Raw genomic sequence first — 17705 nt, 5'->3', positions numbered from 1 at the left:
AAGTGGTACAACCACTGGTCTAATCTCATACAGTTTAGAGTCCTTCATTACGTCTTCATTGTTTTAATCAACTTTTCCCCCTGTTTCAGACTGTGTTGAGTGGGAAGAAAGAGAAAGACAAGTTGAAGAAACATGAGAAGGGGGAGAGGAAGAGAAAGGAAGCAGAGACAAAGACAGAGAAGGCAGAACCAGAAGAGGAGAAAACAGGAGGAGAAGAGGGTGAAACAGGGAAAGAAGAGAGGAAGAGAGGAGGATGAGAGGAGAGAACAGGAGGAAAAGAGGAAAAGAGGGGAGGATGAGAGGAGAGAACAGGATGAAAAGAGGAGAGAGAAGGATGAGAGGAGAGAACAGGATGAAAAGAGGAGAGAGAAGGATGAGAGGAGAGAACAGGATGAAAAGAGGAAGAGAGAGAAGGATGAGAGGAGAGAACAGGAGGAAAAGAGGAAGAGAGAGGAGGATGAGAGGAGAGAACAGGAGGAAAAGAGGAAGAGAGAGGAGGATGAGAGGAGAGAACAGGAGGAAAAGAGGAAGAGAGAGGAGGATGAGAGGAGAGAACAGGAGGAAAAGAGGAAGAGAGAGGAGGATGAGAGGAGAGAACAGGAGGAAAAGAGGAAGAGAGAGGAGGATGAGAGGAGAGAACAGGAGGAAAAGAGGAAGAGAGAGGAGGATGAGAGGAGAGAACAGGAGGAAAAGAGGAAGAGAGAGGAGGATGAGAGGAGAGAACAGGAGGAAAAGAGGAAGAGAGAGGAGGATGAGAGGAGAGAACAGGAGGAAAAGAGGAAGAGAGATGAGGATGAGAGGAGAGAACAGGAGGAAAAGAGAAGAGAGATGAGGATGAGAGGAGAGAACAGGAGGAAAAGAGGAAGAGAGAGGAGGATGAGAGGAGAGAACAGGAGGAAAAGAGGAAGAGAGAGGAGGATGAGAGGAGAGAACAGGATGAAAAGAGGAGAGAGAAGGATGAGAGGAGAGAACAGGATGAAAAGAGGAGAGAGAAGGATGAGAGGAGAGAACAGGATGAAAAGAGGAAGAGAGAGAAGGATGAGAGGAGAGCACAGGATGAAAAGAGGAAGAGAGAGAAGGATGAGAGGAGAGCACAGGATGAAAAGAGGAAGAGAGGAGGATGAGAGGAGAGAACAGGATGAAAAGAGGAAGAGAGGAGGATGAGAGGAGAGAACAGGAGGAAAAGAGGAAGAGAGGAGGATGAGAGGAGAGAACAGGATGAAAAGAGGAAGAGAGGAGGATGAGAGGAGAGAACAGGATGAAAAGAGGAAGAGAGGAGGATGAGAGGAGAGAACAGGAGGAAAAGAGGAATATTTTTAAGAGATGTTGGTTGTCGAATAAAAGGAACATAATGTTAAAAGATGCTTGTCCCTTTATTCAAGACACTGTAACCAACACTGAGGCACTACAATGGTTAAATGGTGAATCAGTTGAACAGTAATACTTTGGACAACACAGTAGAGATGTCTAATGTCTAATAATGTCCTGAGTTGTCCTTTCATGTGTGTTATGAGTATGTACAAAATATGGATGCATTGCTAGCCTGATCCCAGATATGTTTGTGGTCTGGCCAATGACAACTCCATTGCTGTCATTGCCAAGCCAACTCTTTGTCACCCATTGTCATGTTTGGCTTGACACAAATGAGTGACCGGAGTTGTCATGATGGCACAAACAGACTGGCACTCAGGCTAGTGCATTGAGTATCCTTCATAAGAGGACCATTTCATGTCAGACACTCTCTGCTGTGTCACACAGCTCTCTGTATTGAGGTGGTTGAAAGGTGAAGATCACAGGTGGCACATCAACCTTTCTTCTCATCTGGCAGAGTATTGTGATGGCCAGGATAACTCCAACATCCTAAGGACCAGACACACAGTAACGGTTCAGTCAGGATTGACGGAGCAGGTGACCAGATGCTGAGTGTAAGAGATGATGGTTCAGTCTAATAGGCCTACACTCAAAACCTATGCTAAAAAAAAGAGTATGGAACAGCGTTTGGTTCAATTAAGTTTGAAATTCACTTCCTGAATTGAAAAATCCACATAAAAAACTATGGACAATTTTCAATTTGTGCATTGAATTTCAATTGACTGAATTGAAAAAAACTGAATTGACTGCAACCCTGGAAAAGTTAAATACACGGCCGGCCCACTGATTGACGAGGGCGGCATTTTCTGAGCTAAACTGCTAAGACCTACCAACAACAACACATAGAACCTCACATAATTCTGCCCCAAAACAATCTCTCAACCAGTGGCATATGGGCTTTTTATGTGAGCGCTGATGTCACCCTTTGATAAGCAGACCCCACATTGTCAAAGGTGCTAAATGATCTGCTTGTCCATCCCCCAGGGTGCAGTTGGAGAGACGCATCTCTGATCACTCAACCAACATACCGGCAAAAAATTATCTAACATAAATAATGTAGTAGATTTAGGATATGTAAGAAATACCTTTTCTGTAGCCTACAGGCTGGAGATAAAATGTAATGAGACATACTTTTTACATCATGCAGCTTTTTCCAATCAAATAGCCTGACCTAAACGGAGGTCAATCAAATAGCCTGACCTAAAACGGAGGTCAATCAAATAGCCTAACCTAAACGGAGGTCAATCAAATAGCCTAACCTAAACGGAGGTCAATCAAATAGCCTGACCTAAAACGGAGGTCAATCAAAAAGCCTAACCTAAACGGAGGTCAATCAAATAGAACATTTGCTGTCATTATAACAAACAACATATGCTAAAACCAGGACAGGTCAAAGTGAAATGAATAATCACAGCTGTTGTCCAGGAGTTTCATCCCGTTGTCAAGATCAGTGGTTTCAGGTTTGTATCTGTCCAGTTTTGACAAGCTGATCACAGTGAAAACTAAAATATTGACAATGGGCTCCTGAGAACTCCTGATAAAGTTGGGTAGCTGATATTCAGGGCTTAAATTGCCAAATTGATTAGTCACAGGAATCAGGACTAATAAAGCCAATGTTTTCCAAAGGTGGGCCTACCACATGGATGGGCATTCATACGATTCCATTGCGGGCGACATGGTAAGCTACACCCCACACCCCAGTAAGCCCGAGACGACATATTTTAGATGTCTTTTTTTGGTCCTGTTCGGATGTCGTTTTTATGTGTTTTACAAAACGGTAGGCTTACCACATACGATGCATTCAGAGAGTATTCACACCCTTGGACTTTTTCAAAATGTTATGTTACAGCCTTATTCAAAAAAATTATTAAATTGTTTTTTTTCCTTCATCAATCTACACACAATATCCCATAATGACAAAGCAACATTTTTTGGGGAAAATGTTCCTAATTTATTAAAAATAAAAAACTGAATTAACACATTTCCATAGGTATCCAGACCCTTTACTCAGTACTTTGTTGAAGCACCTTTGGCAGTAATTACAGTCTCAAGTCTTCTTGGATATAACACTACAATATTTGGGGAGTTTCTCCCATTCTTCTCTGCAGATCCTCTCAAGCTCTGTCAGGTTGGATAGCGCTGCACAGCTATTTTCAGGTCTCTCCAGAGATGTTAGATCGGGTTCAAGTCTGGGCTCTCACTGGGCCCCTCGAGGACATTCAGAGACTTGTCCCAAAGCCACTCCTACGTTGTCTTGGCTATGTGCTTAGGCTCGTTGTCCTGTTGGAAGCTGAACCTTCGCCCCAGTCTGAGATCCTGAGGGCTCTGGAGCAGATTTTCATCAAGGATCCCTGTGCACTTTGCTCCGTTCATCTTTCCCTCGATGCTGACTAGTCTCTCAGTCCCTGGACTGAAAAACATCCCCACAGCATGATGCTGCCACTGCCATGCTTCACAGTAGGGATGATGCCAGGTTTCCTCCAGACGTGATGCTTGGCATTCAGGCCATAGAGTTCAATCTTGATTTCATCAGACCAGATAATCTTGTTTCTCAAGGTAAGAGTCCTTTAGATGCCTTTTGGCAAACTCCAAACGGAAGTCTGGCCACTCTATCATAAAGGCCTGATTGGTGAAGTGCTGCAGATGGTTATCCTTCTGGAAGGTTTTCCCATTTCCACAGAGGAACTTTAGAGGTCTGTCAGAGTGACCATTGTGTTCTTGGTCACTTCCCTGACCTAAGCCCTTCTCCCCCAATTACTCAGTTTGGCTGGGCGGTTCTAGGAAGAGTCTTGGTGGTTCCACACTTCTTCCATTTAAGAATGATGGACGCCATTGTGTCCTTGGGGACCTTGAATGGACCAGATCCATTTTAGAATAATGCTGTAACGTAATTTTTTGGGGAAAAAGATTAGGGGTCTGAATACTTTCCGAATGCACTGTAGATGGGCATTCATAAAATTCAATTTCAGGCCAAACTGTAGGCTTCAGGTGACACCTTTTATACAACTTTATTTGCAGCAGTTCAGGACCGGCCTTGATTTCCACATCCAGACACTTGTTTTGGTCCGGACCAAATCTGAACCAATCATGTTTGGTTCAGATTCTGTCCGGTCTGGACCAGCCTTGATTTGGCCCAAACATAGATTTCTATAAATGACTTATTCTCAACTTTCATTCAGAACCAACAATGTGCATGATTTCAACATGTGTAAAATACACATCTTCAACATGTGTAAAATACACATCTTCAACTTTCATTCATCTGTCTTTTAGACGGCATTTTGCTTACGGGACTATTCTAGTTTTGCGGGGTTGGTATTTTTTGGTCTTGCCTATGGAGGCAGAATGGCAAGGCTCGGCCCTAGTTAAATAGTACAGAAATATATTAGAAATGCATACCCATAATGCTGTCAGTGCTACTAATGTTCCTATTCCCAGGCTGATTGCATAGCTCTCGGCAGAGATCAGGATGGGAAGACATGGCTGAAAATGAACAATTAAGAGTTTGTCATTTTGTGTGAAAAACAAGAGTATACAGCTCAGTATTATATCAGAACTTAAACAAACATCTGTTTATTGTATCAATGAGTACTGTACAAGTCATCTCTATGGATCCAACTAGAATTGACATTCTAGTGGAAACACAGCTGCCAGCAAAACACTGAGCAAAATTACGAGCAAAACAGTTTAGTTGCACCCTCTTGACAGCAGATACATTAAAAAATGGTGTAATTCTACACATTTTGCCATGGGGCAGAGGAAAATGAGCTCTTTTACAGATAATTTCCTGCAATTCTACACATTTTGCCATCGGGTGGTGAGAAATGTATGCCGTTTTTAATATGACATCATAGTGAGACTGACTCACAACATCATTGGGGACCTCATGGGCGGTAATTCGACCATGATAACAGGTTTAGATAGCTGACCGGTAAACAGATTTAGCAATCTAAAAAATATTAACTGACATGGCCTAATATTTGGAGGGCCTTCAAAATGGCCGCCAGTTGCCCATCCCTGGTGTAGTGGAATGACATGATTTTACCTCTTTATATACCAGCATGTGTTCATCCATTAATCCCTTGTGGTCATCATCCTCAGACATATCACTGTTGGGATAGTGAATAACAAATCTTGTATTGTTACCAGGAGCAACCTGAAATAGAATGTGAGATGGTTTAAAACAGTGCTCTACTTTAGCTGCATGATTTCTTACTAGGCTGCAGCTTGGCATCCATTATGTGTCTGGTCCAAATGTGTTCTATGGTATTTGTTGGTCTTTTAGAGTATTGTCATGTACATCTTCCTCAGTTTATTTATGGTCGTCTTGTCACCGTCCTTATCGTCTCTTTTTTTATTTTGGTTTTAAAAACACATTTTAAAAAGATAATAGAATAAAAAATGTATTGCTCTTACCAAAATACATATTTATTTAACACAGACTGACACACTGAATCAGATCCTCCTCAGCATACACACAACAACATCACCAACAACAACAACAAGTTAACTTGTTTAACACAGCAGACTCACACATTTAAAGTCTGTTGAGTCCTCATCAGAACAGAGACAGGAGAGGGGGATGTCTGTGCCCCAGTCTTGGTAGCCTTGTACGAGCCCACAGCATTTTAACTGAAAGTGAAGGAAACAGAACAACAGGCATTTTAAAAACAATTAGGCAATTAGGCAAACAATTACCATATATAGTTAAGGCCTGGAGAAACCTCCATGGAGAAATCTCCAATGAAAGTGTTTTTAGTCCAGGCCTTGGTTTACATAATATGGAAAACTGTCCCTAAAGACACACATACATTGAATTGTCACCCTGGGAATTTGAATCGGCACAAGCAGAGACAATAAGAAGCATTAAATGAAGGTGACTTACGTTAGTCTGTATGTTGTATATCGTTTCTATATCAGTTTGTTTCGCTCCACTCAGAGGCATCATCGCTAGATGTTCCTCTCTGGTTAACTCCTCCATCTTGAAATGAATCAAGTTTACATTGAGTGTTATAGTCACAGCTGAAACCTATAATCAGCTTGGAAATTTGAACTGGACAGATACAGTACATTGAATTATCAAGAATCAGATGCATTGCACCATCATACAATAACTTCTCAAATATCTTTTCACCAGAACAGCAAACAAACATTGTCTCAAGGTTGAATTAGAAAATGAAGATATAAACAGGTAACTGCCAAAACTAATGGAAACCCCTGAGTAAATGAGGGACATGGAGTATATTAAAAGCAGGTGCTTCCACACAGGTGTGGTTCCTGAGTTAATTAAGCAATTAATATCCCATCATGCTTTGGGTCATGTACAGTATGAAAATGATTTTGGCTACCATGGCTACTTCCCCATGGCTAGGGCTCCCGAGTGGTGCAGCGGTCTAAGGAACTGCATCGCAGTGCTAGGGGGATCACTACAGACCCGGGTTCGATCCCGGGCTGTATCATAACCGGCCGTGATCGGGAGTCCCATTGGCCCAGCGTTGTCTGGGTTAGGGGAGGGTTTGACCAAGGGGGCTTTACAAGTAGGCCGTCATTGTAAATAAGAATGTGTTCTTAACTGACTTGCCTAGTTAAATAAAGGTTAAAAAAGGATGATATGCTGCCATCCAAAGGGTATGAGTGTTCACTGAATGGTTTGATGAGCATGAAAACGATCGATGTAAAACCATAGTTTACAATGGAGCCCCTAGTTCCGCTCTTCATACCCCTGATACCTCCTTTGTCCCACCTCCGACACATGCGGTGACCTCACCCATTACAACCAGCATGTCCAGAGATACAACCTCTCTTATCATCATTACTGCCTGGGCTTACCTCCGCTGTACCCCGCACCCCACCATACCCCTGTCTGCGCATTATGCCCTGAATATATTCTACCATGCCCAGAAGTCTGCTCCTTTTATTCTTTGTCCCCAACGCTCTAGGCGACTAGTTTTGATAGCCTTTAGCCGCACCCTCATACTACTCCTCCTCTGTTCCGCGGGTGATGTGGAGGTAAACCCAGGCCCTGCATGTCCCCAGGCACCCTCATTTGTTGACTTCTGTGATCGAAAAAGCCTTGGTTTCATGCATGTCAACATCAGAAGCCTCCTCCCTAAGTTTGTTTTACTCACTGCTTTAGCACACTCTGCTAACCCTGATGTCCTTGCCGTGTCTGAATCCTGGCTCAGGAAGGCCACCAAAAAGATTTCCATACCCAACTATAACATTTTTCGTCAAGATAGAACTGCCAAGGGGGGAGGAGTTGCAGTCTACTGCAGAGATAGCCTGCAAAGTAATGTCATACTTTCCAGGTCCATACCCAAACAGTTCGAACTACTAATTTAAAAAAATACTCTCTCCAGAAATAAGTCTCTCACTGTTGCCGCCTGCTACCGACCCCCCTCAGCTCCCAGCTGTGCCCTGGACATCATTTGTGAATTGATCGCCCCCCCATCTAGCTTCAGAGTTTGTTCTGTTAGGTGACCTAAACTGGGATATGCTTAACACCCCGGCAGTCCTACAATCTAAGCTAGATGCCCTCAATCTCACACAAATCATCAAGGAACCCACCAGGTACAACCCTAAATCTGTAAACAAGGGCACCCTCATAGACGTCATCCTGACCAACTGGCCCTCCAAATACACCTCCGCTGTCTTCAACCAGGATCTCAGCGATCACTGCCTCATTGCCTGTATCCGCTACGGAGCCACAGTCAAACGACCACCCCTCATCACTGTCAAACGCTCCCTAAAACACTTCTGTGAGCAGGCCTTTCTAATCGACCTGGCCCGGGTATCCTGGAAGGACATTGACCTCATCCCGTCAGTTGAGGATGCCTGGTCATTCTTTAAAAGTAACTTCCTCACCATTTTAGATAAGCATGCTCCGTTCAAAAAATGCAGAACTAAGAACAGATATAGCCCTTGGTTCACTCCAGACCTGACTGCCCTCGACCAGCACAAAAACATCCTGTGGCGGACTGCAATAGCATCGAATAGTCCCCTTGATATGCAACTGTTCAGGGAAGTCAGGAACCAATACACGCTGTCAGTCAGGAAAGCTAAGGCCAGCTTCTTCAGGCAGAAATTTGCATCCTGTAGCTCCAACGCCAAAAAGTTCTGGGACACTGTGAAGTCCATGGAGAACAAGAGCACCTCCTCCCAGCTGCCCACTGCACTGAGGCTAGGTAACACGGTCACCACCGATAAATCCATGATTATCGAAAACTTCAACAAGCATTTCTCAACGGCTGGCCATGCCTTCCTCCTGGCTACTACAACCTTGGCCAACAGCTCCGCCCCCCCCCCCCCCCCCCCCCCCCCCCAGCAGCTACTCGCCCAAGCCTCTCCAGGTTCTCCTTTACCCAAATCCAGATAGCAGATGTTCTGAAAGAGCTGCAAAACCTGGACCCGTACAAATCAGCTGGGCTAGACAATCTGGACCCTCTATTTCTGAAACTATCCGTCGCCATTGTCGCAACCCCTATTACCAGCCTGTTCAACCTCTCTTTCATATCGTCTGAGATCCCCAAGGAATGGAAAGCTGCCGCAGTCATCCCCCTCTTCAAAGGGGGAGACGCCCTGGACCCAAACTGTTACAGACCTATATCCATCCTGCCCTGCCTATCTAAGGTCTTCGAAAGCCAAGTCAACAAACAGGTCACTGACCATCTCGAATCCCACCGTACCTTCTCCGCTGTGCAATCTGGTTTCCGAGCCGGTCACGGGTGCACCTCAGCCACGCTCAAGGTACTAAACGATATCATAACCGCCATCGATAAAAGACAGTACTGTGCAGCCGCCTTCATCGACCTTGCCAAGGCTTTCGACTCTGTCAATCACCATATTCTTATTGGCAGACTCAGTAGCCTCGGTTTTTCTGATGACTGCCTTGCCTGGTTCACCAACTACTTTGCAGACAGAGTTCAGTGTGTCAAATCGGAGGGCATGCTGTCCGGTCCTCTGGCATTCTCTATGGGGGTGCCACAGGGTTAAATTCTCGGGCCGACTCTTTTCTCTGTATATATCAATGATGTTGCTCTTGCTGCGGGCGATTCCCTGATCCACCTCTACGCAGACGACACCATTCTGTATACTTCCGGCCCGTCCTTGGACACTGTGCTATCTAACCTCCAAACGAGCTTCAATGGCATACAACACTCCTTCCGTGGCCTCCAACTGCTCTTAAACGCTAGTAAAACCAAATGCATGCTTTTCAACCGTTCGCTGCCTGCACCTGCAGGCCCGACTAGCATCACCACCCTGGATGGTTCCGACCTTGAATATGTGGACATCTATAAGTACCTAGGTGTCTGGCTAGACTGTAAACTCTCCTTCCAAACTCATATCAAACATCTCCAATCTAAAATCAAATCTAGAGTCGGCTTTCTATTCTGCAAGAAAGCCTCCTTCACTCACGCCGCCAAACTTACCCTAGTAAAACGGACTATCCTACCGATCCTCGACTTCGGCGATGTCATCTACAAAATAGCTTCCAACACTCTTCTCAGCAAACTGGATGCAGTTTATCACAATGCCATCCGTTTTGTTACTAAAGCACCTTATACCACCCACCACTGCGACCTGTATGCTCTAGTCGGCTGGCCCTCGCTACATATTCGTCGCCAGACCCACTGGCTCCAGGTCATCTACAAGTCCATGCTAGGTAAAGCTCCGCCTTATCTCAGCTCACTGGTCACGATGGCAACACCCACCCGTAGCACGGGCTCCAGCAAGTGTATCTCACTGATCATCCCTAAAGCCAACACCTCATTTGGCCGCCTTTCGTTCCAGTTCTCTGCTGCCTGTGACTGGAACGAATTGCAAAAATCGCTGAAGTTGGAGACTTTTATCTCCCTCACCAACTTCAAACATCTGCTATCTGAGCAGCTAACCGATCACTGCAGCTGTACATAGTCTATCGGTAAATAGCCCACCCAATTTTATCTACCTCATCCCCATACTGTTTTTATTTATTTACTTTTCTGCTCTTTTGCACACCAATATCTCTACATGTACATGACCATCTGATCATTTATCACTCCAGTGTTAATCTGCTAAATTGCAATTATTCGCCTACCTCCTCATGCCTTTTGCACACAATGTATATAGACTCTCTTTTTTTTCTACTGTGTTATTGACTTGTTAATTGTTTACTCCATGTGTAACTCTGTGTTGTCTGTTCACACTGCTATGCTTTATCTTGGTCAGGTCGCAGTTGCAAACGAGAACTTGTTCTCAACTAGCCTACCTGGTTGAATAAAGGTGTTCTCAACTAGCCTACCTGGTTGAATAAAGGTGAAATAAAATAAATAAATAAATAAATAGGCCATTGCTGTCTCAGTCACCAGATCTCAACCCAAATGAACACTTACGTGAGATTCTGAAGCAGCTCCTGAGACAGCGTTTTCCATCAACAAAACACCAAATTATGGAATTTCTTGTGAAAGAATGGTCTCGCATCACTCCAATAGACTTCTAGACACTTGTAGAATCTATGCCAAGGTGCATTGAAGCTGTTCTGGCTCGTGGTGCCCCAACGCCTTATTAAGACACTTTATGTAAGTGTTTCCTTTATTTTGACAGTTACCTGTGTGTGTGTATATATATATATATATAGACTACTGTACCTCGTGTTTGGAATGATATGCGTTCACGCACTCCACAAACAGGTATAGGCTGGCCAGTGACATACCTACAGAAAACTACACACACATATTGGAGTTGTCAAGCAAAATCAATACTAAAGGTTCATTCAAACTTATCACGCTTTTTGGGAAACATGTCATGGGGAAAGTGTTGACTGGTTTCAGTTGAGTTGTATGGCATGCCATTACCTATCAGAAAGGAACAGTTTGCAGCAGAGAAGTCAAGCCGGTAGCCAGATCCCAGATCTGTTTGTGCTGTCTAACGAACTCTTATGATAATTATCCAAGACAAACAAACAGATCTGGGATCAGGCTAACACTTTGAGACAGGTCTCGGCAGGCTTACCAGAACCAGAGCCCATTTCTTCTCCTTCCGAGCGCCATAGACCCCAAAGATTGACAGGACCAGGGTTGCTGCTTCTAGGACATACATAACTACTATCCCAGGCAGAATATCCTCTATCTGTGCATAGGAAGACAAGCCAGACTAATGATATGGCAACTGTGGGTTTATAATCATAATATTACAATGATACTGCTGGATTCTAGCCTGGTCTCAGATCTGTATAGCCAACTCCAATGGTTGTTGTCATGCTAAACACTGTAGGAGTTGGAAAGACAGCACAAACAGATCTGGGACCAAGCTAGATGGACACAGCATTATTATAATGAAATCAATATGATATAATTAGTAAATGTAATAGGAGCTATAAAAAAAAAACAGAATTACTTCTTCTGATTGGTGGAAGTACCCATGTCCAAATAATGTGATGGCCAGCAAGAGGGTGCTGATGATCTGAAGAGAATACAACACATGATACAATCATTACAATGTACAGGGTATTATACTGGGAATTCTACTGATAATACACAGTAAAGGTTGATACAATCATTACAATGTACAGGGTATTATACTGGGAATTCTACTGATAATGCACAGTAAAGGTTGATACAATCATTACAATGTACAGGGTATTATACTGGGAATTCTACTGATAATACACAGTAAAGGTTGATACAATCATTACAATGTACAGGGTATTATACTGGGAATTCTACTGATAATGCACAGTAAAGGTTGATACAATCATTACAATGTACAGGGTATTATACTGGGAATTCTACTGATAATGCACAGTAAAGGTTGATACAGTCATTACAATGTACAGGGTATTATTCTGAGAATTCTACTGATAATGCACAGTAAAGGTTGATACAATCATTACAATGTACAGGGTATTATTCTGAGAATTCTACTGATAATGCACAGTAAAGGTTGATACAATCATTACAATGTACAGGGTATTATTCTGAGAATTCTACTGATAATGCACAGTAAAGGTTGATACAATCATTACAATGTACAGGATATTATACTGGGAATTCTACTGATAATGCACAGTAAAGGTTGATACAATCATTACAATGTACAGGGTATTATTCTGAGAATTCTACTGATAATGCACAGTAAAGGTTGATACAATCATTACAATGTACAGGGTATTATACTGAGAATTCTACTGATAATGCACAGTAAAGGTTGATACAGTCATTACAATGTACAGGGTATTATTCTGAGAATTCTACTGATAATGCACAGTAAAGGTTGATACAATCATTACAATGTACAGGGTATTATTCTGAGAATTCTACTGATAATGCACAGTAAAGGTTGATACAATCATTACAATGTACAGGGTATTATACTGGGAATTCTACTGATAATGCACAGTAAAGGTTGATACAGTCATTACAATGTACAGGGTATTATTCTGAGAATTCTACTGATAATGCACAGTAAAGGTTGATACAATCATTACAATGTACAGGGTATTATTCTGAGAATTCTACTGATAATGCACAGTAAAGGTTGATACAATCATTACAATGTACAGGGTATTATTCTGAGAATTCTACTGATAATGCACAGTAAAGGTTGATACAATCATTACAATGTACAGGGTATTATACTGAGAATTCTACTGATAATGCACAGTAAAGGTTGATACAATCATTACAATGTACAGGGTATTATTCTGAGAATTCTACTGATAATGCACAGTAAAGGTTGATACAATCATTACAATGTACAGGGTATTATACTGGGAATTCTACTGATAATGCACAGTAAAGGTTGATACAATCATTACAATGTACAGGGTATTATACTGGGAATTCTACTGATAATGCACAGTAAAGGTTGATACAATCATTACAATGTACAGGGTATTATACTGAGAATTCTACTGATAATGCACAGTAAAGGTTGATACAGTCATTACAATGTACAGGGTATTATACTGAGAATTCTACTGATAATGCACAGTAAAGGTTGATACAATCATTACAATGTACAGGGTATTATACTGGGAATTCTACTGATAATGCACAGTAAAGGTTGATACAGTCATTTGTTTCAGAGGAGTTGAGGGATCCATTTCTTCATAACTTCAATAATGCATTTGACCAACGCCATCTACAAATGGTTTGTAAGCAGACAGTAAATTGTATTTACATATATTATACCTCATTTATAAATAGACTAAGAAATTATACATGATTAAGAAATGAATAGCTGAAATATTTACTTAGTCGGCTGGTTATAAAAATCTAATATCAGTTATTGACTATCCTAATATTCTGACAAAAACGTGATAACTAAGGTCAGTAGGCCTATTTGAAGATGAGAATAAACATAACTAATAACTTTAAAACATTTAGCAGCGCGAGGATTAGCAGTTAATAAACAAGTAGGGGCCAAATTAAAAGGCCGAAAAATAAATAAATAAGCTGAACACACCCACAAACCAAAGCTAAAAAACGTGTTCCGGTGAAAGATTAAAGCCCAGCAGCCCAATTGCAACATTAAATACAACATTTCAGTTTAATTTTAGTGCTTGTCTTGATACCGCACTATAAAACAATCGGCTCATTATTGTTGATGAAAGCGGCACCACTCTTTATTCCGTCCCGTGTAAACTGCAACTCTCACTGCTTGCGTTGAAGTTACAAAAATAACCAGCAATAATGTAAACAAATAATGTTGTATTAAAAAACATATTATTAAAGACAGTCATAATTGGCGACATGCTGCTATAAAAAAAACGGGTTTATCTACTCGAATACGATCACTTACACAGATCAAGACACTGACGAAAATGAACGTCCGTTTTACGCAGATATGTATTCTTCCCATTTCTATATTTGGTTATAATAAGCAGTTCACTTCAGAGTTGGTCTTGCTGAAGCCCAAGATCTTTATGTCCAGAAAATAGATTGTCCGATTCCTTTAACTGTTTCTTCTTCTTCTCAACATGAGAGTGTGTTGACATGCTGCTGAATGGTGTTTTGTGTTATGGGAGGGACTAGCCCGCATGAACGCAACGCCCCATGAACTTGACTTGTATTTTCTTTAAATGGGCTCTCCCGGAAGTTAGAGAGAGATGTGGAACCAGGCAGTAAGATTTGTGCCCAGTGGAGCACAAACAACATTGTAAATATTGATCTGTTTATTGTCTGCCCTCCTATCGGTTGTCTTGGCAGAACAAAGCATCTACTGTGTGAATCCAGAGGTCCAGTCCAGAGCAAGGAGGCCTGAGTGAACATGAAATCACATAATCAGCCATTTCTGGACAACTATGACCTCACCACTTGCGACCAAAATGGCACCCTATTCCCTAGTGCTCTATAGGCCCTGGTCAAAAAGTAGTGCACTATATAGGGAATAGAGTGCTTTTTGAGAAGCAGCCCCATTGGGTCTCTAGGAATCCAGAGAAGGGCCAAGTGTTAAGCAATGTCAATGTCAATGCAACCCCGCAAAACATCTGGAGCACATTTTGTACAGAGGAAGATAGTAATGGAACAGACTCAAGCATATGATAGTAACGGAACAGACTCAAGCATATGACAGTAACGGAACAGACTCAAGCATATGATAGTAACGGAACAGACCCAAGCATATGATAGCAATGAAACAGATTCAAGCATATGATAGCAATGGAACAGACTCAAGCATATGATAGCAATGGAACAGACTCAAGCATATGATAGCAATGGAATAGACTCAAGCATATGATAGCAATGAAACAGATTCAAGCATATGATAGCAATGAAACAGACTCAAACATATGATAGCAATGGAACAGACTCAAGCATATGATAGCAATGGAACAGACTCAAGCATATGATAGCAATGGAACAGACTCAAGCATATGATAGTAATGGAACAGACTCAAGCATATGATAGCAATGGAACAGACTCAAGCATATGATAGCAATGGAACAGACTCAAGCATATGATAGCAATGGAATAGACTCAAGCATATGATAGCAATGAAACAGATTCAAGCATATGATAGCAATGAAACAGACTCAAGCATATGATAGTAATGGAACAGACTCAAGAATATTCCCCATTCACCGGAAAAGGATGTACAAATTAAAGATTTGATTTTTTATTTATTTCATTTCACCTTCATTTAACCAGGTAGGTTAGTTGAGAACAAGTTCTCATTTGCAACTGCGACCTGGCCAAGATAAAGCATAGAAATTTGACACATACAACAACACAGAGTTACACATGGAATAAACAAAACATAGTCAACAATACAGTAGAACAAAAGAAAACAAAAAGTATATATACAGTCAGTGCAAATGAGGTGAGGTAAGATAAGGGAGTTAAGGCAATAAATAGGCCATGGTGGTGAAGTAATTACAATATAGCAATTAAACACTGGAATGGTAGATGTGCAGAAGATGAATGTGCAAGTAGAGATACTGGGGTGCAAAGGAGCAAGATAAATACAGTATGGGGAGGAGGTCGTTGGATGGGCTGTTTACAGATGGGCTATGTACCGGTGCAGTGATCTGTGAGCTCCTCTGACAGCTGGTGATTAAAGCAGGTGAGGGAGATATGAGTCTCCAGCTTCAGAGATTTTTGCAGTTCGTTCCAGTCATTGGCAGCAGAGAACTGGAAGGAAAGACGACCAAAGGAGGAATTGGCTTTTGGGGTGACCAGTGAGACATACTTGCTGGAGCGAGTGCTACGAGTGGGTGCTGCTATGGTGACCTGTGAGCTGAGATAAGGCGTGGCTTTACCTAGCAGAGACTAGTAGATAACCTGTAGCCAGTGGGTTTGGCGACGAGTATGAAGCGAGGGCCAACCAACGAGGATAGGTGGGTTTGAAATGCTGTAGAGTAACTGGAGAGTAACTGTTCCTTCCTGGGTTACAGATTAGTTCAACAACTACGTAACTGAGCACATACAGTATGTCCAGTTGTTTCCTGTGAGGTCTTGATTGTCAACATGACACTCAACACTGAAGAGGGTCTTGTTTTGAAAACATCCTTCCCAATTCCCTTTAGTAATCACTGAAATAACACATCAACGGTAAATTGTCTGAAGCTATCACCACTGCCTAAGGCGGCCCATGATATCACTGGTTACTCGAAGCCAATGAATGGAGGAGCGAAGGAAGCGTGGATTGTGTTATAGTTGGAAATGTCCCAAGTGTTTACCCGTGACAGGCCCCGTAATACTAACTGTCACCACTAGAGGGGGTGTTTAGACGGTGACGGCTGTGTTCGGTGTTGTGTTTACATCTGCGTGCTGTTGACGTTGAAGAGACACAGCAGAAAGATGGCGGCGCCCTCTGCAGAGCAGCAAAACGGCCAAAGTGATGAATCTGATCTACAAAGCCCTATCTCGACAAATGATGAAGACTCCGAAACAGGATTGGGTGATGGAGCACTCCCCGACTACGTTGTCGACTTGATAGAGAAAGAAATCGGAGTGGATCTGAAGTCGTTGAAGAAAGCGCTCCTGGATAAACTGACCGTGGGAAAAAATTGTTGCTGAAGGAGCAGGTAGTTAAGTACCAAGCTAGCTAGTTAACTTTGCACACTCAAATAAGCTTTAAGTGCTGTATCAGTTATTGAATTAAAATAATAGAATAGCTAATTATGAGAATATTATTCTGCCCTTGACAGCAGATAATTTAATGTAAGTAATAAAAAATGATCTATCCAGCTAGCTAACCTTTGCTAGTCGTCAGTCTCCTACAGGATGGAGAGTCTGAGAAAGGGCCTCTGGTAGATGACTCTGTCGTCGTCAGTCTCCTACAGGATGGAGAGTCTGAGAAAGGGCCTCTGGTAGATGACTCTGTCGTCGTCAGTCTCCTACAGGATGGAGAGTCTGAGAAAGGGCCTCTGGTAGATGACTCTGTCGTCGTCAGTCTCCTACAGGATGGAGAGTCTGAGAAAGGGCCTCTGGTAGATGACTCTGTCGTCGTCAGTCTCCTACAGGATGGAGAGTCTGAGAAAGGGCCTCTGGTAGATGACTCTGTCGTCGTCAGTCTCCAACAGGATGGAGAGTCTGAGAAAGGGCCTCTGGTAGATGACTCTGTCGTCGTCAGTCTCCTACAGGATGGAGAGTCTGAGAAAGGGCCTCTGGTAGATGACTCTGTCGTCGTCAGTCTCCTACAGGATGGAGAGTCTGAGAAAGGGCCTCTGGTAGATGACTCTGTCGTCGTCAGTCTCCTACAGGATGGAGAGTCTGAGAAAGGGCCTCTGGTAGATGACTCTGTCGTCGTCAGTCTCCTACAGGATGGAGAGTCTGAGAAAGGGCCTCTGGTAGATGACTCTGTCGTCGTCAGTCTCCTACAGGATGGAGAGTCTGAGAAAGGGCCTCTG

At 42.6% G+C, this 17705-nt stretch overlaps 1 protein-coding gene across 2 annotated transcripts; it reads right to left on the bottom strand.

Annotated features, from left to right (window-relative positions):
* Positions 1 to 1354: 1354 nt before the first annotated feature.
* On the bottom strand, positions 1355 to 14369 carry LOC149970072 (tetraspanin-8-like). Of its 2 annotated transcripts, none has more exons than XM_090228659.1 (9): positions 14152 to 14369; positions 11746 to 11811; positions 11362 to 11478; positions 10998 to 11072; positions 6257 to 6352; positions 5905 to 6003; positions 5417 to 5527; positions 4771 to 4854; positions 1355 to 1860 (listed from the first exon to the last, which is right to left on the bottom strand). In XM_090228659.1, exons 1-9 carry the CDS (start codon positions 14209 to 14211, stop codon positions 1732 to 1734), a joined length of 837 nt encoding a protein of 278 aa, XP_090084785.1. In that variant the 5' UTR covers positions 14212 to 14369; the 3' UTR covers positions 1355 to 1731. The 2 variants fall into 2 exon arrangements, with proteins under 2 accessions (XP_090084785.1, XP_090084786.1); XM_090228660.1 differs by having other exon boundaries at positions 1839 to 1967; positions 14152 to 14351.
* Between the last annotated feature and the right edge of the window lie 3336 nt (positions 14370 to 17705).

The sequence above is a fragment of the Oncorhynchus mykiss genome, unplaced genomic scaffold, assembly GCF_057628025.1.
Source record: "Oncorhynchus mykiss isolate SJ-2025 unplaced genomic scaffold, ASM5762802v1 scaffold96, whole genome shotgun sequence".
Taxonomy (NCBI): Eukaryota; Metazoa; Chordata; class Actinopteri; order Salmoniformes; family Salmonidae; genus Oncorhynchus; species Oncorhynchus mykiss.
Note: the sequence above shows the minus strand (reverse complement) of the source record. Positions and strands in the feature narration are given on the sequence as shown.